At 40.4% G+C, this 21889-nt stretch overlaps 1 protein-coding gene across 1 annotated transcript in view; it reads left to right on the top strand.

Moving 5' to 3' along the window:
* LOC138171453 (myotubularin-related protein 12-like) overlaps positions 1-21889 on the top strand; it is an 86807-nt gene that overhangs the window by 34611 nt on the left and 30307 nt on the right. Inside the window, exons 2-7 of the mRNA XM_069100958.1 lie at positions 1671-1731; positions 11694-11833; positions 13404-13476; positions 15592-15722; positions 17311-17404; positions 21513-21642. Of these exons, the coding sequence (XP_068957059.1) occupies positions 1671-1731; positions 11694-11833; positions 13404-13476; positions 15592-15722; positions 17311-17404; positions 21513-21642 (629 nt within the window). The remainder of the gene's footprint in view (positions 1-1670; positions 1732-11693; positions 11834-13403; positions 13477-15591; positions 15723-17310; positions 17405-21512; positions 21643-21889) is intronic.

The raw sequence follows: 21889 nt of genomic DNA on the forward strand, positions 1-21889 counted from the left end.
GATAGATAGATAGATAGATAGATAGATAGATAGATAGATAGATAGATAGATAGATAGATTTAATTTAGGTATTCATGCCTGATGTTTACACAAAGTTCTCATCAATCCTTCTGGTCCTTGCTTTACTCAAGTGAAGATGTTTTTCATACCCTGAAGGGCTATAATGTATTGAGGTAAAATGATTGTTGCTCCCTTTCCTAATGGGGGAAGCTAGATGGGACAGCAGATAGAGCACTGGACCTTTAGTCAAGAAGACCTGAATTCTGATCCATCAGACATGTGCTAGCTGTGTGATTCTGGGTAAGTCACCCTCTGCCTCAGTTTCCTCAAATGTAAAATATAAATAATAACAGCACCTGCCTCCCAGGGTGTTGTGAGGATCAAATTAGATAATATTTGAAAAGCACTTAGCACAGTATCTGGCATACAGTAAGTATTATATAAATGCTTAATCCTCTCCCTGTCTTTCTTGATCCTAATTGTAAAGTGATTTTATTTTCTCTTCACAAAAAATACATTAGTGGAGCGGTCAGGTGGCACAGTGAGTAAGAGTGTCGGCCTTGGCGTCGGGAGACCTGGGATCGGTTCCGGCCTCAAATACTCAGCACCCACATAAAAATAACTGGCCGTGTAACCTTGAGCAAGTTACTTAGCCCAGTTGTTTAAAAAAAAAAAATACATTAGACCAGAAGCCAAGAGACCTGAGTTCTAATCCTGGTTCCACTACCAATGTATGGTGTTTCCTTGCATGTAAAAGGAGAGTATTAGATTGGGTGACCTTGGATATCTCTTTTAGTTCTAAATCCCTTCCATCTCCAAAATGTATTTTCCATTATCATTATCTACAGCTCAGTGTTCCCTTCATTGCTTCTAATCCTTAGTACTATATTCTATCTTCTTTTGTTTTCTTTCTTTCATTTTAAAATAGCTACTTTTGCTCCTCCTCCATGTGTTACCTGTAAAGGCTGGACTTTTATAGACATGTCATTGAGAAGAATTTACCAGTTATGGTGTGGCCACATGTACTTTTAGAAATACCAGCTTTTACCTGCTGGGTTAATTTGTTCTTATGTTCTTGGGGACATTTTTTCATTGTCAGAGAGGATCTTTAATTCCTTAGACCTTACCACCATGCACTCAAAACAATTATTTTTGAGTCCATAACCATTCCACATTATTAGTTGGCTTAGGTTTGTTGGCAGTTTCTTTAGAAATTTTACATTTATATTTATTAAACTCACAATATTTTAGAGAAATAGATGTTAAATTTTTTTTTAAAGGCAATTGGGGTTAAGTAACTTGCTCAAGGTTACACGGCCAGTTATTTTGTGTGGGTGTCGTGTATCTGAGGCCGGAACCGATCCCAGGTCTCCTGACGCCAGGGCCGACGCTCTTACTCACTGCGCCACCTGCCCACCCCAATGTTAAAAATCTTTCAGTTCAAAGCAAATAGTTTTAACATGTTGGGGCAGGTTTGAGATGTTTAGTCTTTTGTCTGACACTTATCGGCCAAAATCACCTTAGTCAATTATGACCTAATGAACAAAACAATAAAGTGGTATGTTATGTTATTTGCTGTGTTGTATACAGTATCTTGACAGCATAACTTCGTTTTGTTCTTTTCAAACCTGAAAAAAAAATTTAATGACCCTTTTTTTCCTCTCTTCTAGGAAATACACACAAATGAAAAGGAAGTAACAGAGAAAGAAGTAAATCTTCACTTGTTACCAGGTAACAGGCTTTGTTAGGATTGCGTACCATATGCAACCTGGTCAACAAATAAATTACCTCATTTCTGATGTTACTATATATACACTCCTTTGTCTTCAACCAAAGGCTAATAGCCTCCATGAGAAGGCAGAGCTGAGTTGCAGGGGTAGCCAGTTCCGTAGCTACATACCTGGCTCTGCATCTATGCCTTGTATGGCAAGATAGCAGCCTCTTGCCTCTCCCTTTTGTGCCCCACCTGGCTTTAACCACCCCTTCTCACCATATGCATCTTAGCATGCTTTTTTTCTTGCTATAGGGGACCACCCAACTTGCCTTCCTTTTCTTTTTCTGACTTATAATTTGAGCAGAACAAAACATCCATTGTCCTCAAAACCCTTACCAGCTTTCCTTAGTGATAGAATAGTTTGTCACAGCATAAGTTGTCTTCCTAACTTCTGGTCTAGTTTTTTTCTCAACCTTATTTCTCTGCCTATACTACTTAACATAGGACATTGATATATCCAGTAGGATTTAAATGCTCACCAATCAGTCATGCATTTATTGAACATTTTCTGTGCTAAGACAAGAAGTTTGCATTCTAATGGGAGAGACAGCATAGACATATATATAGGGACACATAAATACATGCATGAAATATGTAACATGTAAGTATGCACAAATAAATATATACACACACACACACACACAGAAGTTACATACAGATACAAGGTAACCTTACAGGGAAAGATACTAGCAGCAGAGGGTGGAGGGGCAAGGAGATGTACACAAGGTGAGCTTTGAGCCAAGTCTCAAAGGAAGGAAGCCAAGGGTTGTGAGAAGCAGAAAGTGACAAGGAAAAGTGTTCTAGGCATGGGAGACAACCATTGTAAAGGCATAAAGATAAGGGAAAGAAGTGTAATGTCTGAGGAATATCAGGTAAGCCAGTATGTGCAGACCATAGAGTGTGTGGTAGGGGAGTAATGTGCAAAAAGACTGGAAATAGGAGAAGACTAGGGATGGGAAGAACTCTAAATGACAAACATGATTCTGTCTTATCCTAGAGGTATAGTAATAGGAAGCCTTTGATGTTTTTTGGAGTGGAAGGGGTTGGGCCAGGGAAAAGTGAATGGATGTTCATTAGATCTGCACAGTAGGTACTTTGGTGATGCTCTGGAGGAAAGATTGGTGTGGGGCAGGATTTGAGGTAGGGAGACCAATTGGAAGATGATTGCAGTCCTCCAGACAAGAGGTGATGAGGTGCTAATTTAGGGAGGTAACTACATGAGTAGAATAGAGGCAGGGTGTTTACCAGAGATGTTGTGAAGGTAGAAACAGGATTTGGCAACTGATTAGATTTTTGGGATGAATGAGGACCGGGAGTCAAGAATGCTAATGAGATTGTGAAGCTTGGTAGCCAGAGTAGTGCCCTCCACTGTAGTAGAGAATTTGGGAATGGAGAAAGGAGGGGGAAAGTGGTAATGGGTTCTTTTAGGATATGTTCAACTTGAAATGCTTACAGGACTTTCAGTTTAAAATGTCCCCTAGACAGTTGGTGGTGAAAAACTAGAGTTCTGGAGAAAGCAGAGGCTATATCTATGGGTCTGTGACTTATCTTCATGGAGATGGTAATTGAACCCCTGGTAACTGATAAGATCATCAAGCAAGATAATATAGAGAGAAAGGAGAAGAGGACCAGGTCCGAGCCTTGAAGGATACTTAGAGTTGGTGGGTATGACATGGAAGATCCAGCAGAAGAGATCAGGGAGCTGTCAGTGGGAGGAAAACCAAGAGAGCACAATGGCACAGACCGTAGAGAGGACAGAAAGGGGCTCAGCAGTCCCAGTGTTGCAGATGGTGAGAAAAGGTAAGGATTGAGGAGGAGCCCATCCGGCTTGGCAATTAGGAGAGAGTATTTTTGGTTGAATGATGAGTCAGAAGCCAGATTGCAGTGGGTTTAGAAAAGAGTTGAGAACATAGTAAGTGGGAGTACTAAGTATAGATGATTTTTTTGAAGTTTATCTGAGAAAGGGAGAAGGTACTATAGGGTGAAAGGTAATAGGGGATGGTAGGAGCTAGTGAGGGGTTTTTTGGTTTTGTTTTCTTTTTTTTAGGGTAAGGGGAGACTTGGGTGTGCTTAAAAGCAGCAGGGAAGACGGAGAAAGAAGGAAAAAAAGAGGGAACATAATAGTAGGGGAAATCTGTTGGAGAAGATGTGATGGGATAGAATCAAAGATACATGGAGAGGGAGGTAGTATCCCAAGTAAAAAGAAGAGCTGTGTCATCATCAGAGACTGGAGTAAAGAAGGAGATAGTGGGGAGACCATCTTAAGGGGATGTGAGACAAAAGAACCTTGAGCAAATGGCCTCAGTTGTTTTAGTGAGCTAGCAAGGTTGCTTCTCAGCTGAGAGGGCAGTGAAAGGGATGGGTGTGGAAGGCTTGAGGAGAAAGCAAAAGATTTGAACAACTGTTGTGGTGAGTAGGTTAGAAAGTCAGGTCGGAGTAGATCAAGGTCCTAGGCTATCTCTGCTGGGATCTGAGATCAGATGGTGACCCAAGTGATGATGAAGGTTTGATTTGCTTGGCATGTACTGCCTTTAGTGTCTCCTTCAGGGTACCTGTATCTGGATTGAGTGATAAATTTGGATAGAATAAATGTCAAAGAAGAGGTGGTTGCAATTAGAGTTAGAGAAGGCCAACAGTATTATGGCTCTCTACTGGAAGTAATGAATCAGGAGGATTCCAAAAAGATGCAACCAGTGCTGGAAAGAATGGCCATGGATGCATCATCATCATGGAACAGGGTGGGGCAGGCTGGGGTGATGAGGAGCCTTGTCTTATTTAGTGCCAGAGAATAGAAGGAGCAGGAGAAGAAGGGGACTAAAATGAAAGGATGTTTTAAGAATCAGAGTCAGAGGAGGGGCAGAGTCAAGATGGCGGAGTAGAAGCACAGCCTCAAAGTGGCTCTGGCTTCCACTTTCCCCAATCAATGTAAAAAGGGGCCTCTGAACAAACTTTGGAGCTGCAGAACCCACAAAATGACACAGAGAAGCTAACCTCCTGCTGAGGAGAGCCCAGCGCTCTGGGAACCAAGCCCAGGCCTGCGTGAGCCGGAGGTTTTAGCCTAGGGTGGGCCTGACCAGCCACCAGCAGGAGGGACTCCAGATCAGCAGCAGCTATGGCCTTTCCAGAATTATCAACACATAGATGCAAAGGACAAAGTGAGAGGTCGGTATAGTCTGGATTTGGGGACTCAGTAAGAGGGAGTGCGTGGCTTTTGCCTGAAGCCGCTGAGCCACTGGCACAGCGCCGCATGGCAGCTTCAGCTCCTGGCCTGCAGAGTGTAGGGGGACTAGGCAACCAGTCTGAGGGGTAATCGCTCTTGCTTTAACCTGCTTGGATCTGGATTACAGCCTAGGGTGGAGGTCCCGGGGTATGTGTCCAGCTTGCAAGAGCGTGTGGAGGCCTCAGAGAGGGCCCCCATCTAATACCTCTGGCAGCTGAGAAAACCCCAGTGTTTGGGACGAAAGATCCCCTTGTCTGGTGGCAGAGTCCTACTGTGGCAAAAAGCCCAGGGGTCAAGTGACTGAGGGGCGACATGACCAAGCAAAAGAAACAAAGCAGACAGAAGATTCCAATACTAGACTCCTATTTAGGGGAAAAAAGAAGCAAAGCATGGAACAGGAGGAAGACAGTGAAGTCAGAACTCCTGCACAAAAGCTTCAAAGGAAAATTTGAGCTGGTTTACAGGCCGTAGAGGACCTTAAGAAGCAGATAAGAGAAGTGGAGGAAAAGTTGGGAAGAGAAATGAGAACAATGCAAGAAAATTACAAAATGAGAGTCAACAGCCTGACAGAGGACAATAACACCTTAAAAAACAGACTAACTGAAATGGCAAAAGAGGCTCAAAAAGGCAATGAGGAGAGGAATGCCTTAAAAAGCCAAATTTGCCAGATGGAAAAAGAATCTCAAAAGCTCACTGAGAAGAATCATTGCTTCAGAATTAGATTGGAGCAAATGGAAGCTAGTGACTTTATGAGAAATCAAGATGATGTTAAACAGATCCAAACAAATGAAAGAATAGAAGGCAATGTGAAATATCTCATGGGAAAAACCACTGACCTGGAAAACACATCCAGGAGAGATAATTTAAAAATTTTTGCACTACCTGAAAGCCATGACCAAAATAAGAACCTAGAAATCATCCTCCAGGAAGCTCTCAAAGAAAATTGCCCTGATGTCTTAGTACCAGAGGGCAAAATAGAGGTTGAAAGAATCCACTGATCACCTCCTGAAAAAGATCCCAAAAAGAAAACTCCTAGGAATATTATAGCCAGGTTCCAGAATTCCCAGATTAAGGAGAGAATATTACAAGCATTCAGGAAGAAACAATTTGAATATTGTGGAAACACACCCAGGATCTGGCAGCTTCTACATTGAGGGATCGAAGGGCTTGGAATATGATATTCCGGAGGTCAAAGGAGCTGGGATTAAAACCAAGAATCACCTACCCAGAAAAACTGAGTATCATGTTTTCAGGGGAAAATATGGTCATTCAGTGGAATAGAGGACTTTCAAGCATTCTTGCTGAAAAAATCAGAGTTGAATAGAAAATTTGACATTCAGATACAAGAAGCATGAGAAGATAAACAGGGAAAAGAAATCATAAGGAAGTTATCAAAGTTGAACTATTAACATTCCTACATGGAAAAAGAATAATTGTAACTGATGAAACTTTTTCTTAGTAGTTGAAGGGAATAGAAATACATATATGTCTATATATGAGGATATATGGGCATATGAATACATATGTAAATGTGTGTTTATATGTTTACAAGTATACATAGATAGAGGGCACAGGACCAATTTAACAGGAAGGGATGATACTTAAAAGGTGAAATTAAGAGGTGAGAGAGGAATATAATGAGAGGAGATGGGGAGAGACAGAATGGGGTGAACTATCTTATACAGAAGAGGCAAGGGGATATGGTTACAATGGAGGGGAAGAATAGGAAGGCAAAAGGGAATGGGTCAACCTTATTCCCATTGAATCTGACTTGAGGAGGAAATGAAATACACACTTAATAGGGTTTCTCATCCTCCAAGGGGCGGGGGGGGGGAAGGGGATGAGAAGGGGGATGATGGAAGGGAGGGCAGGCTGGGGGGGGAGGGAAGTTGGAAGCATCCACTTTTGAAAAGATGGGATCAAAGTAGAGAATAGAACAAGTGGGAGGTAGGATAGGAGGGAGGGGAAATATAGTCAGTCTTTTACAATATATCTAGTATGTTATTGTTTTGCATTAGCCACACATGTACAGCCTATACTGAACTGCTTATCTTCCCAGTAAGGGTGGGTGACAAGGGAGGAAGGGAATTAATCTGGAATTCAAAGTTTTAAAATCAAATACTCAAATATATATATACACACACACTATTTTACATGTAATTGAGAAATAAGATATACAGGCCCTGGGGCATAGAGATCCACTGGAAAAGTCAAAAGGGGGGGTATGGGAGAAAATATGGGAGAGAGCAGAGTGGAGGAGGGGATATCCTGTGGGACTGCTATTTTGGGATGGTGGGTAGGGGAAAAACAGGGAGAAAATTTGTAACTCAAAATCTGGTGGAAATGAATGATGTAAATCAGAAGTTAATAAAGCATTTGAAAAATGAAAAAAAAAGAAAAAAATGGATATTTGATAAACTCTCAGACTTTTGAGACTATTTTTAAAAATTTAAAAAGAAAAGAATCAGTCAGAGTTCTAGGTGGCACAGTGGAGAGGGCCGACAGACCTGGAGTGGGGACATTGAGGAGGATGGGGTTGAGGTGAATAAGATTAAGGGAGCAAGCTGCCAGGGTTTGGAATGAGGGTTATTTCTCAGTGGTTGGGGATTCAGTATCTCTGGGATGGGGTCAAGGACTATTGGGGAATGGGAGGACAATCCTGATGAAAGAAGGTAATAAGAAGGTACAAGGTTTCCTCCAGAGTCACGCTCCCTGTTTCTCAGCGCAGCTAGTCCTCAGTTACCTCGCCCTGCTCTTTGAGTACTGGGGGTCCCTAGGGATGTGTTGACCCTGGGAACCTCATATGGTTACAGTTGGTGTTATTTCCCCTAATTTTCAGTCTTCTTATACCTTATACCCTCCTTCCCTTACCCCATGTACTCTGCAGTCCAATAACACTTGCTTTCTTGCTGCTCCTTGAATAAGATCACTGACTCCCTAGCTATCTGCCCCCATGCTTGGAAGATTTTCCCTCTTCTTCTCCACCTCCTAGCTTCTTTCAAGTCCCAACTAAAATCCTGTTGTCTACAAGAAACCTCTCTTGATTCTAGTGCCTTCCCTCTGCAGAAGATTACCAGTGTATCTCTTATAGCTTGCTTGTACATAGCTTGTATGTTGTCTCCTCCATTAAATTGTGAACAGCTTGAGGGAAGGGACTGTTTTTGGCTTCTTTGCTTAGCGTAGCACAGTGCTTGACAATTAGTAGGAACTTAGTAAATGTACAGTCTGATCAGCCTGGCTGCATTTGTCCTGGGGGCCTCCCTGAACCCAGCAAGGAAATAAGTGGAATGTCCCAGCCTCGAAGTCAGGTGGGCTGTATTTCAGGGGTTTCTGAGAGCCTAGAAAAGAGACCTAAGTTTCAGGTGTTTTAGGTCACAGGTTTATCTGTTCTTGGGGTAAACTTAGCCGAAAAAATGCTGGAAGTCTTTCTTACAGTCTTCCATCTATACCTTTTTCTGGAGCTTGTTTGAAAACTGAATAAGTAACTGCCATGATTGTCATGGGCATGGGAGGCAGTGCCTAGTTACAAGCAGGGCTGGAGGTTTTTTGGGGATTGGTTCATTCCCTTCCCACCATAGACTAGACTTCAGAGTATTATGTACATTACAGTAAGATAAAAGGAATAATTTTGCAACCAGAGTAAAACTTTTGTTTTCCTGACTGTTGGAGAACCAAGAAGAACTTGTTACCTTGCCTTAGTGAGAATATTTCTGTAGAGAGTCATGAATGTAATGATATCAGCTGTTCCTCATTCTTCTCCTCTTAGAGCGTGTTAAGGAACATCAACTTGCCCCCACATCTGTGATTGATTAACCACTTGGAGCCCATATACAGGTTCTCATTCAAATAACAGATATTTAATAAGTGCTTACTGTATTCCAGGCACTGTGCTAAATGCTGGAAATACAAAAAAAAATAAATAAAAGCATGATTCCTTCCCTCAGGAAGCTCACGTTCTAATGATGGAAAAGCACATTAATAGCTTAGCACATACAGCGTATATACAGAGTAGATGGAAGGTCATCTTTACATCTCTAGAGGATTTTTTATGGAGAAAGCAACTTTAGCTATCACTTGACCACTGTTTGATCATTACTGATAACTAGCATTCATATGGTGCCTTCTCTGTGCCAGGTACTCTGCCAAGCACTTTACAAATATTATCTCATTGGATACTCACAACAGCCCTGGGTTATAAGTGCTGTTATTACTCCATTTTATAGTTGAGGAAACTGAGGCAGACAGAGGTTACGTGACTTGCTAGTAGTCACACAGCTAGTATGTGAAGCTGGATTTGAACTTGTCTTGTTAACTCCAATCCTGGCACTCTGTGTCACAACCAGCTGTCTCTACTACATGTGGAACTCCTTTAGCTAGCTTGACTTGGGCATCCCTAGCAGTTTCTCTCATTCACCACAGAGTCAAATTGATTCAAGTCCAGCCAGGAAGTAGCAGAAAGCTATAAGTCTCTATCCCATTTCCCTACTTCTCTCTGGGTGCTGTTCCTCTTAGACAACTTAGAACCTAAAAGATTATTTTTCTTTTGTTTGGTCTAGACTTGTGATTTCATTGGTGTAGGAAACTCACCTCTATCGCAGATCTACAACTTTGAGACTGAGGGAGTTGCTTCCAGAGACTTGCCCAGAGTCACAGCTAGCATGTATTCTGAAGCCAGCACTCTGTACACTATGCTACGTTCCCCTTCTTTGGAAATAATTTGATCTTTGTACACATAAATTAATATACAATCTACAACTGTATACTATGCTTCAGCATATTATCTCCTTCTACTGACTTTGTTTTATAGAAGTTAGAAAGCCTCCTGATATTGGCCTTATATTAATTTTTAGTTTAAAGTGTTTCAGCTACAGGATGTTATCCTTCTGTTTGGGGGAGAAGTGTAGCTGAAAAACTTATTAAGTCTTTTCAAGGAGTTTAAATTACAGGAAGCCTTTTTTTTTTTAAACAAGTTTTCTCCTTTTAGCTTAACTAAACAGCCTTTTCTGGAGCTATTTTGAACACTGAATAAATTACTTAACTATTGTGTATTTATTTTCCCCAAACACAACTGTCTCTAAAATTGAACTGTTGGATGAACCTTCATTGGATAAACACCTCTTTTGTTGCATTGCTCTTTAAACTGAAAGTAATTATTTAACCTCTTAAAGAAGGAAGATAAATTTATACTGACCTGTGTTCCCTTGCCGATCCTGGGGCATCAAAAATTTATCTCTGGTTTTATATGGAGTGTTGAATTGAAAGAGTAACAATGTTACTGACATTACAAGAAATTTATAAAGATAATTTGTTTTCTTTCCTCTTCATCTCTTTTGTATATGTGTATTCGGGCGTGGTAGGAAGGGTGTATGTGTAAGGGAGTTGCTTTTTAGAGGAAATAGTTCCTTCCCTTTCTTCATTATATTCTGTGTCCAGTCTTTCACCACATGACATTCCTTTTTGCTGCCATTTATGATGAACTTCCAGAAAACATGGGCTTTTCTTCTTCTTGGGAGCAGATAGCTTCTACCTCTGTAGTCTGAGCATGTGCTGTGCTTCCTTTACATGGAGCCAAACTCCAAGTGATTACGATGATTTTTCAAGAAGCTGCTCTGCCTCACACCTCTGCTAGCCAGCTGCTAATCTTGCAGCCATGGAGCCAGGAAGACTGATCAGATCCCCTGACCCTGCCCAAATAGAAAGTGTGTCTATGGGACAGCTATATGGTGCAATGAATAGGGCACCGGCCCTGGAATCAGGAGGGCCTGAGTTCAAATCTGGCCTCAGGTACTTAACAGTTACTAGTGATGTGACCTTGGGCAAGTCACTTAACCCCAATTTGCCTTGCCTTCCCCCCTTAAAAAAAATATTGTGGCTATGAAACTGGTTGGAGGTTCTAGATTACAGAAGTTCTGAACAAGATTTTACTCTTTCAGCCACCTGGGGAGAGATTTTGTGAAATACCTGTCTAGTCTAAAATGAGTTACTGATAGTTTTGCTATATGTCTTCTTGATGGTGTAGGCTTGATGAACACCATCTCCTTAGAAACTTCCATCTCTCAATGTCAGGTTTATCCAGGAAAATGTCCATCATAGACCTGTCGGTCCATTTTGACTTTGCTTATCTTAGTGCTTGATTATTTGTGCCTATAATTCAGTCTCTCACAAAATTTTTTCATTACATACCAATCCATTAAAAAAAACATAAGAGAGGGGGCGGCTAGGTGGCGCAGTGAGTAAAGCCGCTGGCCCTGGAGTCGGGAGGACCCAAGTTCGGTTCCGGCCTGAGACACTTAACACCCACACAAAAATACTAGCCTTGTAACCTTGGGCAAGTTACTTAACCCCAATTACCCTCCAAAAGGCAAAAAAAAATAAAAAATAAAAAAAAAACATAAGGGAGGGGCGGCCAGGTGGCTCAGCGAGTAAGAGCACCGGCCCTAGTATCAGGATGACCTGGGGATCGAATCCAGGCTCAGATACTTAGCACAACACCCAGAAGTAACTTGCTGTATAACCTTGAGCAAGTTACTTAACCCCGATTGCTTTAAAAAAAAAAAATGAAAAAAAAAACCCCATAGGGTCAGTAGTATTTTCATATGTGTGGGTGTGCTTTTGTTTTTAGCAAAGGTAAAACCATTAACCTTTAACTTTTTATATTATTCATGGAAAATTCATGTACTTAATTTGTTTTTTGATTAGGTGAACAACTGCTTTGTGAAGCCAGCACAGTGCTTAAGTGTATCCAGGATGATTCAGGTCAGCGTGGAATCTGTGGGAAACTCGTTTGCACAGACTTCAAGATTGCCTTCCTTGGAGATGAGTCTACATTGGATGATAATGTATGAGGATACTATTACCTAGACTTGCAATAGCCTCTTAGAGGTTTCTAGTTTACATATATACATACATATATTCTCATTTTCTCTTTCCCCTGTTTTCCTTCCCCTAGCACATGCACGCATGCACACACACAGACATAGGGAATTTCTTTTCTATCTCTTATGTTCACTGATCAGTCAGAAAATGTTTATTAAGCTTTTACTGTGAATACAGGGCATTCAAAGAAAGGCAAAAAACAGGCTCTACCCTCAAATTATTCCCTTTAGTAGCAGGACTTCTATGAAACTTTCTACTAGTTTCATTTACAAGTTGGCTTACATTTGCCAGGTCCAAGTAATTAGACTGTATGTAACCTGTTACTAAGAATACCTTGGGTGTGAATTACAGTATAAAAAAAGCTATTCCCAGGAATGTACATGACTAGAAAAGGAGCTGGGATGGATGTGTAGTTTAGAGTCAAGGATAATAGGCGGACAGCCTAATGCGGCACAGATGTAAATGGAAACATTAAAAGACTCAGAAAGGCCTCCAGAGTACCATGGCATTATATTGTAGATCTGTGGAACAACATGTAGAAGAACCATTGTATGTGGCATGGAAGAGCTGGTTATCTTCACTAGTAGGTGAAATGCTCACACTAGTGAGAGAAAGCCTTCATCCAAATTTAGAATTTTCTATAGAATACTATGGGCTAGGCACTAGGGAAGGTAGAAGGTACAAGAAATGGTTGTTGGCACTGTGAGTCACCAGCGTGCATAAGCAAACACTGCGAATAAAGGAAAAGGTGGCCAATTCATAGTGTAGAGCAGAGATCACTTCCTGGTTCCTGTTTAAACTTGCCCATTGTCAAGCTTGGGTTTTAAATATCCGGGCCATGGTGTTAGTGAAGAGTGTAATCCACCAGTGCCAGCTTGTCCTCTCATTAAGAGTCTTCCATTCTGGGGTGGCCAGGTGGTTCAGTGAGTAAGAGCACCGGCCCCAGAGTCGGGATGACCTGGGATCGAATCCGGGCTTAGTTACTTACCACCACATCCAGAAATAACGGGCCATGTAACATTGAGCAAGTTACTTAACCCCAGTTGCTTTAAAAAAAAAAAAAGTCTTCCATTCCTCTTGTGGAGATATTTTGGAGAATGCATTTACTAGAAGCCTGTATTGTTTGGTCTTTTCTTCTTTTTCTAGGTTTGGGTTTGCTCACTTTTATAAGTGAATAGGATTTATATGACTTTTGGAATTGATAGAGGAAAGATGTTAACCCTTATTTCCCTTCCCACTAAATAGAGTGTCCGTCATTTGGCCCTGTACCTCCTTATTTGGAACAACCAAGGAGCAGGAAGTTAACCATGAATGTTTGGATAGTGTAGGGTTCTTTAGCATGTTGATGAATTCCATGTAATCTGTAACATGTATCTATGTAATGTCTTACCCAGAGGTGTGGTTACTTTTTCTCAACATTCTTGGAATTTGTAAGGAAGGTACTGACTCAGTCTATGCCCATCCTGTACATTTCTCAATCCTGAACTTTAGGGATTCTGACTTATTTGTTGTTTATGTTGATTTTTTTTTTAGGAGCCTCAATTTAAGAATAAGGTGATAGGAGAAAATGATATTACGTTACACTGTGTTGACCAAATTTATGGAGGTAAGTGTGTGTGGAGTTTTAAGACATCACACACAAGCAGATCTTGAAAATCTGTTCAGCATGCAGTGTCAGCTCCATGTTCAGTAATAACTTTGGCCATTTAGAGTGCCAGAGAATCATGGAAGGGACCTCTGAGACCATCTAGTCTACCTCATTCATTCTAAAAATGATGAATGAAGCAGAGGTAGGGGTTGAAGTGACTGACCCAGAGTCACACAGCTAGTTTGTGTCTGACATAGGATTTGAGCCCAGATCTTTTTTTGAAAAAATTTATTTTTAGTATTCAACATTCACTTCCATAAGTTTTTAATTTTCTCCCCCTCCTTCCCCAAGAGGACATTCAATATGATATGGCTCTACACATACAATCCTATTAAACACATTTTCACATTAGTTATGTTGCATAGAAGAATTATAATGAATGGGAGAGACCATGGGAAAGAAAAAACAAAATAAAAAAGAAAATAGTCTGCTTTGTTCTGCATTCTCACTCCATGACATTTATCATCATGAGTCCTTTGGGATTGTTTTAGATCCTTGCATTGCTGGAAAGGGCTAAGTCTATCAAAATCAGTCATTGCACACTGTGGCTCTTTCTTTGTGAACAGTGTTTTTCTGGTTCTGTTCACTTCATTCAGCATCAGTTCATATAAATCTTTCCAGGATTTTCTGAAGTCTGCCTATTCATCATTTCTTATAGCACAATAGTATTCCATTGTATTCCTATACCACAACTTGTTCAACCATTCCCAGTTGATGGGCATCCACTCAGTTTTCAGTTCTTGGCCCCCATAATGAAGAGCTGCTATAAATATTTTTGCACATGTGGGTCCTTTTCCCATTTTTATGATCTCGTTGGGATACAGCCCTAGAAGCCATATTGCTGGGTCAAAGGGTATGCACATTTTTATAGCCCTTTGGGCATAGCTCCAAATTGCTCTCCAGAATGGTTGGATCAGCTCACAACTCCACCAGCAATGGATCAGTGTTCCAACTTTCCTACATCCTCTCCAACATTTATCATTTTCCTGTTTTGTGTTGTTAGCCAATCTGATAGGTGTGATGTGTGAACCCAGATTTTTTTTTAGTCCAAGTCCAGTGACCTGTCAAATACTTCACCAGTACTGCCTCTCTATCCTTTTTAAATTGAGGAACAGAACTCACTTAATTCCAAATCCACCATACTCTGAATTGATGCATCTTCTCCCAGTGTCAAAGAGAACTTGCCTAGGCAGTCTTAGGCTTCTTTTCTTCCTGCTGTCCATGATATGAATCTCACTCAGAGTTTAACCAGTTTAGAGCTGTGGAATTCATCAGACACTTACTGTGATTCTAGTATGCTAGGTTATAACAAAGGAAATAGAACACAGAACTTGTGTTTGTGCCCAGAAAAAAAGCCTGTTGTTGTTCAATCATTTCACTTGTGTTTGACCCTTCGTGACACCATTTGGGGTTTTCTTGGCAGAGATGCTGCAGTGGGTGTGCCATATTCTTCTCCAGCTCATTTTACAGATGAGGAACTGAGGCAAATGGGATTAAGTGACCTCCCCAGGGTCACATGGCTAGTAAGCTTCTGAGGCTAGGTTTGAACTCAGGAAGATGAGTCTTCCTTGACTCCAGGCATGGTATTCTATCTGCTGTACCACCTAGGAAATGGCAAACCACTCTAGTATCTCTGCCAAGAAAACCCCAAATGGGTTCATGAAGAGTTGAACATGACTGAGACTCCTCATCAAAAATGAGGAAATAGATATTCATGCATTCCCTCCACTCTAGAACCATGGTCCCTCTGTTGGTCAGTTTTCCCCTGGTGATCTCTTTCCTTAATAATTTTTAGTTTTAAGATCTTGGTGTCTTGAAATCAGTGAAGTTTAGTTCTCCTGAGAGTCATCAACTTATTCCATTGCTGGCGTTGTGTGCAGAATGAAGAAATATGACTGCTCAGGGATCCCGGCACGAGTGAAGCTCTTGCTCAGTGGCATCATCTTAGAGAACAAGCACTGTTTTTACTCTCACTGCCTTGATTCTTCAAACATTAGCTTATTACCCTTGTACCTTTGTAACCCAATTTTCTTTTCTTATCTTATTTACTGACTTGGACTTTTTTTCCTGTAGTGTTTGATGAGAAAAAAAAACCATTGTTTGGACAACTGAAGAAATACCCTGAAAAGCTCATCATCCACTGCAAAGACCTCCGAGTATTTCACTTCTGCCTGAGGTACACAAAGGAAGAGGAAGTTAAAAGGGTAACTGTTTGCATATGTTTGGGGAATTTATTTCCCTTTAGATTTTCCCCCTTGGAATCCTGGGAGGGAATGGGTTGTTTTGCTTATATTTCAAAAAAGGGGGAAAAAGAGTAGCTCGTCCAGACAATTTTTTTTAACATGATTCAATGATGCATTATTGCATTTAGGCTGTACTCAAAATGCAATTAAGCCAGCCTATGCATTTTCAGAGAGTATACTGCCAACTTTGGAGGGCCTTCATTCTTTCAGGTCTTGCTTTCCAGTTCTTCACCAGGCAGAGGAATGGAAAGTTAGAGTAGCTCTCCGGGAAGGCAGTTAGAGGCACTGCAGGTGGGGTTGACTAAAGAGAGAAGGCCTGCAGCAATCCACCTCCCAACTGTTGGCTTCTCAGCCAGAAGTTGATGGGTCTATGATCTTGATGCCTTGGGAAAAGCAAAAATGAAATCTTGAAAGGAAGTGTTTGAGGTGAGAAAGAGAGTACTATAGGTTCATTGAGGGAAGCTGAATCTTACAGAGAGGACTGTGTGTTTGGAGAATCAGTGTCCAGGGCCAGAGAAAAGTGATGTGACACGAACTGGTGAATTAAAAAGATGAGTGCAACCATTTTACTTTAATCACTGTCCCTGTACTTTTTCACTTAGCAAGATGTAGAACATATGGTGAGACTTTTTTCTCATATTAAACTCTTCAGTAGAAATTTGATAATTCAGTTTGCTTGCTTTCTTTCTCTGGCAAATAATATTTATATGTTGTCCCAGCTCTTTAATTGTTTGCGGATTAGTATGATACCCAAGTTTGGCTAGATTTGTCTTAATCTCACACTAACTTCTGTAGTCAGCTCTGTTGTCTATACTTAGTAGACAGTAGGGAGTTTGGGAGTAAGCTTAAATACTGGATATCCCCAGGTAGCCCCAGAAAATCATTATAATAAGTAGCTTCAAAGTGCTTTCCCAACAGGCAGTAAGACGGATTGACTTGACTTTGCGGAAGGTTAATTAACCTCCTTTTGCCTTCATTTGCTCATCTGTAAACTGAGAACGATAATAGCGCTTACCTCACAAGATTGTTAGACCCTGGGATAGTTTAGGTAAAGCACTATAAAAATGCTAGCTGCCGTTATTGTGGTTCTTGTCATTGCTTGAAGTCACTTGGGTAGTAAGTGTCTGAATAAAATTTGAACCTGACCCCCTTAATTCTAGTGCCTTCTCTCCATGAATTATTTCCAGTTAATCTGGTGTATATGGGCTGTCTGTACAGAGTTGTTTGCATGTTATCTTCCCCGTTAGACTTTGAGCTCCCTGAGAGCAGGGACTGACCTTTCTTTGTATTCTCAGAATGTAGCTCAGTGCCCGGTTTATAGAAGGCACTTAATAAAGGTTTATTGACTGAGTGCAGAGCCAGATGGCTCTGAGAACTGTCCTCAAAGCTTGGGCTTATGTGGCTAACTGAGTAGCATAGGGGGCCATGGGCTGTCTGTCTTAAAATGTTTCTAGCCCTATTCAAAAACGATGAGCTTTTCTTCCCTGAGATTTTCCTAGACAAAATTTAACTCTACTTAATAACTTGATGGTGGTTAATTTTTTTCTAGATTGTCAGTGGCATAATTCATCATACCCAGGCTCCTAAGCTACTTAAACGATTGTTTCTATTTTCCTATGCAAGTGCTAAACAAAATAATACAGGTATGTGATTTCTACTTTCTTTTTTTTTTTCTTTTTGAGAGTGAACAACATTTTTCTTCTACTGTCCCCAAAACAGGCTTGGTGTGAAAAACACCTAATTACCACAAGTTAGGCCTTTGCTATAGTATATTGGTACTTAATTAACAGATTTTGTGCCATGGACCCCTTTGAAGTCTGGTAAAATTCTTCTCAAAGTAACATTTGAAATGTATAAAATACAATGCATAGGATTACAAAGGAAACCAACTATATTGAAATATAGTTATCACAATATTTTTTAGAAGAGATGTTCATGGACCCCAGGTTACACTTATACTAGTGTTTTTCTGAAAAGGGGAGCCAAAACAAAGAAATTTTGGAAGTCAAAGATGACAGATCTTTAACTCAGAATCTAGTTCTCCTGAGAGCAATCAACCTATTTTCCTTTTTTTTTTTTTTCAGAATTTATTTATTTATTTTTAGTTTTCAGCATTCATTTCCACAAGATTTTGAGTTCCAAATTTTCTCCCCATCTCTCCCCTACCCCAAGCAAGCATACTGATTATTTCTTCCCCCAATCTGCCCTCTCATATTACCCCCCCATCTCTCCCCTTCCCCCTTACTTTCTTGTAGGGCAAGATGAATTTCTATACCCCATTACCTGTATATCTTATTTCCTGGTTGCATGGAGAACAGTTTTTTAACATTTGTTTTTAAAACTTCAAGTTCCAGATTCTCTCCCTTCTTCCCTCCTCACCCATTCCCACTGAAAAGACAAGCAGTTCAGTATAGGTTATACACGTGTAGTTATGCAAAACATTTCCCTAGCAGTCATGCCCTATCCCACTCCCCATTTATTCTGTTTTCTCCCTTGATCACTTTCTTTTTGAAAGCGTGTGCCTCTGACTACCCCTTCCCCCTATCTGCCCTTCCTTTTGTCATCCCCCCCTCTTATTCCCTTCCCCCCTACTCTCCTGTAGGGTAAAATACCCAGTTGAGTGTGTATGTTATTCCCTCCTTAAGCCGAATTCAGTGAGAGTAAGGTAATCAGCCTGTTTTCTTGCTGGTGTTGTGGTCAACAAAATGAGGAGCCGTGACTTCCCGGCAGCCTGAGACTTCAGCTGGAAACATGCTTTGAGCCCTTGTCCAAAGTGATGGAGAAGGCAAGCACTGCTAACTATCGTCCCATTCTTTTTGTTTTCTCTCTTTGGCACCGAGATCAGCCCCTTTGCCATGCTTTCTTTGTCCTGAGCTGCCTTGCTTTCCAATGGCCCCGTAGGCTTTTCAGACTTATGTCAGGAAAGTGGCATACGGAATGATGTGGGAGTTTCCAAAGGCACTTAAAGGGCCTTCTAGAATGCAGTAGTATGTGCTCTTGTGTCATATTTGGGCCCTGAAGTATTCTGATTAGTCAGATATTCTGGGTACTAGACAGTTGTCACATGTATTATGTATGCTATGACCAGTTTTCATAGAATTAAACTACAAACTTCAGTCTGAATGACCCAGATTCAGGTCCCACCTCTGACACATACTGACTGGGTGAACTCTGGCCTCTCACTTTGAAGTGTCAACTTGTGTTAAAAGAGGGAGCTTCTTTCATTTCCAGGGAAATCCCTATAAGTTGCAGAACAATTGCTAGTCACTGATAAAATTGCGGAACTGAACCCAAAACACACACAGACACACGCACATACACGTACACACATTAATATTTAACAACCAGCTCCGAGGAAAAATTGATGTGACACACTTTAAACTTTGCTCTGCATGATTAACACTTTCTCTTTCACTTTCTTAAGCCTAGGCTATTAGCAAAACAATAAATCAAGCCCAGGTCTGTAGCATTTGCTGATTTTTCTTGTAATATAAATGTTCACAGAGAAAATTTAATAATTGACTCTTGTGAGGTGGTTTGAGCTTGCTGTAGTACACCCTGGCACACTTCCACCAAAACTGTGTTGAATATCATTTAATTTGGTTTTGTTTCAGAAAACAGTCAAGGATTACAAAGTGCTTTAGAGTTATTCTTATAAGTGCCAGTTAATATGATAATGTAAATGTATGGAACAAAGTTTGTTTTAATATGAAAATAGTTATATGGGAGATGCTAATTACTTCTCAATTATTGTAATTAATTGGAAAGTTTGCTAGTTGAGAAATTATGCTCTGCTTGAATTAATTCTGTGCCCTTCTTGGCTTTATTTTAATTTTCTGTCTTGATTCCTGGAATTTGGACACAATCTGTGAATATTTCTCTCCTAGCCAGTTTTTAACTTTCTCTCCACCCTAACATATGTTGATCAGCATGCCAAGAACCTTACCCCAATTGACCCTGCCCATTTTATTCATCTGTACTAACTTACATCCCTCAGCTAGAAGGACCAGAATCTTCTCTAACAGTTTTTATGCCTACCTTTCTCCTCCCTCAACCTCCACTCTCATTGAAGACTTTTATACAAATGAATGTTAAATTTAGCAGCTAATTTAACTAATTTTAAGTTAGAAATCAAATATGTAGGAATTTGAAGAGATGGGAATTTTGTAATCTGGACCATTGGTGTCAAACTCAAATAGAAACAGATCACTGCCCTGCCTACTGACTTAGAAAAATGCAACATTATCTGTGTTGCATTGTATTTGTATTTATTTTGTTAATTCCCAATCACATTTGAATCTAGTTCTGTGCACTCCTTGACACATGCTGACTGAGTTTGACACCTCTGGTCTGGACAACCTGTTGCAACCATTATTTGCCCTAATAATTCATCAATGTGTTTCATTGAGACTCCCCAAAAGCTTCATTATGCTTCTAGAGAAAGACTTGCCTCTCTGGAAACTAACTGTGGAACCTGAATGACATAGTCTTTGAGACCTTAGTAAGTTCCACTTTACTGACTTGGGCAAGTTGAAGGAAGCTACTGTCTTGATTCAGTTCAAGCCAGAGAGGAAGACTTTGGGGTTTTGTTTTTTGTTTTTTGGTTTGTTTTTTTTTTTGGTTTGTTTGATTTGGGGTTTTTTTGGCACATATTATTCTGTGGACATTTTATTTATGCTTATGCCCTAAGGTTATTCAAAATGGAGGGCACAGATTTTATCAGACAGGTAATCTTCAGTAGCCTCTTTATTTTTAGATATGCAGTGATAGACATTTGAACCAAATGGTTCACTGTGGTTTGAGTAAAACATCTGAGACTATCTTGGCAAGTGTCCTTGCCTGCCTGTGGTCACAGCCAGATACTTCTCTCTCTTCTAGCTCCTTTCTCACGACTCACAGGTTGGAGCAGACGTCAGGTGAGGCAGAGAGATAGTCATCTGTTGCCTCACTATCTTCATGGCTGCTTTCTTCTTCCCATCCCCAGGAATCTTGATTTCCCTTCCAGGGGAATGACACATGCTATTGTATGACTACTAGCTGCTGTTAAACTAGAAAATTCTCTTTTGGTGGCCGTCTTGTCTTCAAGGGTGGTTTACACTAAAAAATTTGACACTTGCCCAAAATCAGCCTTGTGTCTTTCTGTACATTGTGGTAAGGCTAAAAAATGCATTTATTTTTTTAGTGTGTTTGCCAAACCTTTCTTCAGAGTTTAATGCCTTTTTGAGGAGCTAAAATATTGTGTAATCTGGCTAAAAATGTAGCTGGGTGTGGGGCTTTGTGAAAAATAGTAATCAAAATATCTTTGTGTCATGTGAAATGACAGTCATTTGTTAATGAAGAAAATACGATAAAATTTTTGCTTTTTTGATTTGGACCTGACTTCTTCATTGGTATAGGAACTGACTCCCTGGTATGAAAATTGCTTTCATCAGTGCAGCTCCACTGTAATTTACAGTCTTGGAGAATTGCCCAGACCACTAAGAGAGTGAATGACTTACTCTTGGTCACACAGCTTTGTATGTATCACATGTAGTACTTGAACCAAGGTCTTCCAAATTCCTTGGTCACCCTTTAGGTAAAATTAGGAGTAAGAAATGAATGATTTTATAAAAATTAAGTGTATTAAATTTGATTGATGTGGGTACACAAAAAAGGGAAAGAATCTTCAATCTGAGATTCCCCTTTCACAAAACTACAATATGAGTGCTTCGTGAAAATCTCATTTTAATCCCTTTATTTTTGTTTTGTTAGCCACAGGCCCCCCACACCAAACTGTGATGTTTGACACGATTAAGGATTGGCATTGGGAGTTGGAGCGAACGAAAGGAAACATAAAATACAAAGCAGTGAGTGCCAATGAAGGCTATAAAGTCTGTGAAAAGTAAGGTTTTAATATTGTGCTATACAAAATTCAAATGTACATCTTTTTTTTGCTTTTTGGAGGGGGAAAGTAGGGCAATTGGGGGTAAGTGACTTGACCAAGGTCACATGGCTAGTTTTGTGTTAAGTGTCTGAGGCCACATTTGAACTCAGGTCCTCCTGATTCCAGGGCCCGTGCTCTATTCACTGTGCCACCTAGCCACCCCCAGACGTACAGCTTCTTTTTTTTTCTTTCTTTTTTTTTTTTT

Source organism: Petaurus breviceps, unplaced genomic scaffold, assembly GCF_028583685.1.
Source record: "Petaurus breviceps papuanus isolate PSGF00001 unplaced genomic scaffold, PetGlider_PUasm1.0 128, whole genome shotgun sequence".
In the NCBI taxonomy this organism is placed as follows: domain Eukaryota; kingdom Metazoa; phylum Chordata; class Mammalia; order Diprotodontia; family Petauridae; genus Petaurus; species Petaurus breviceps.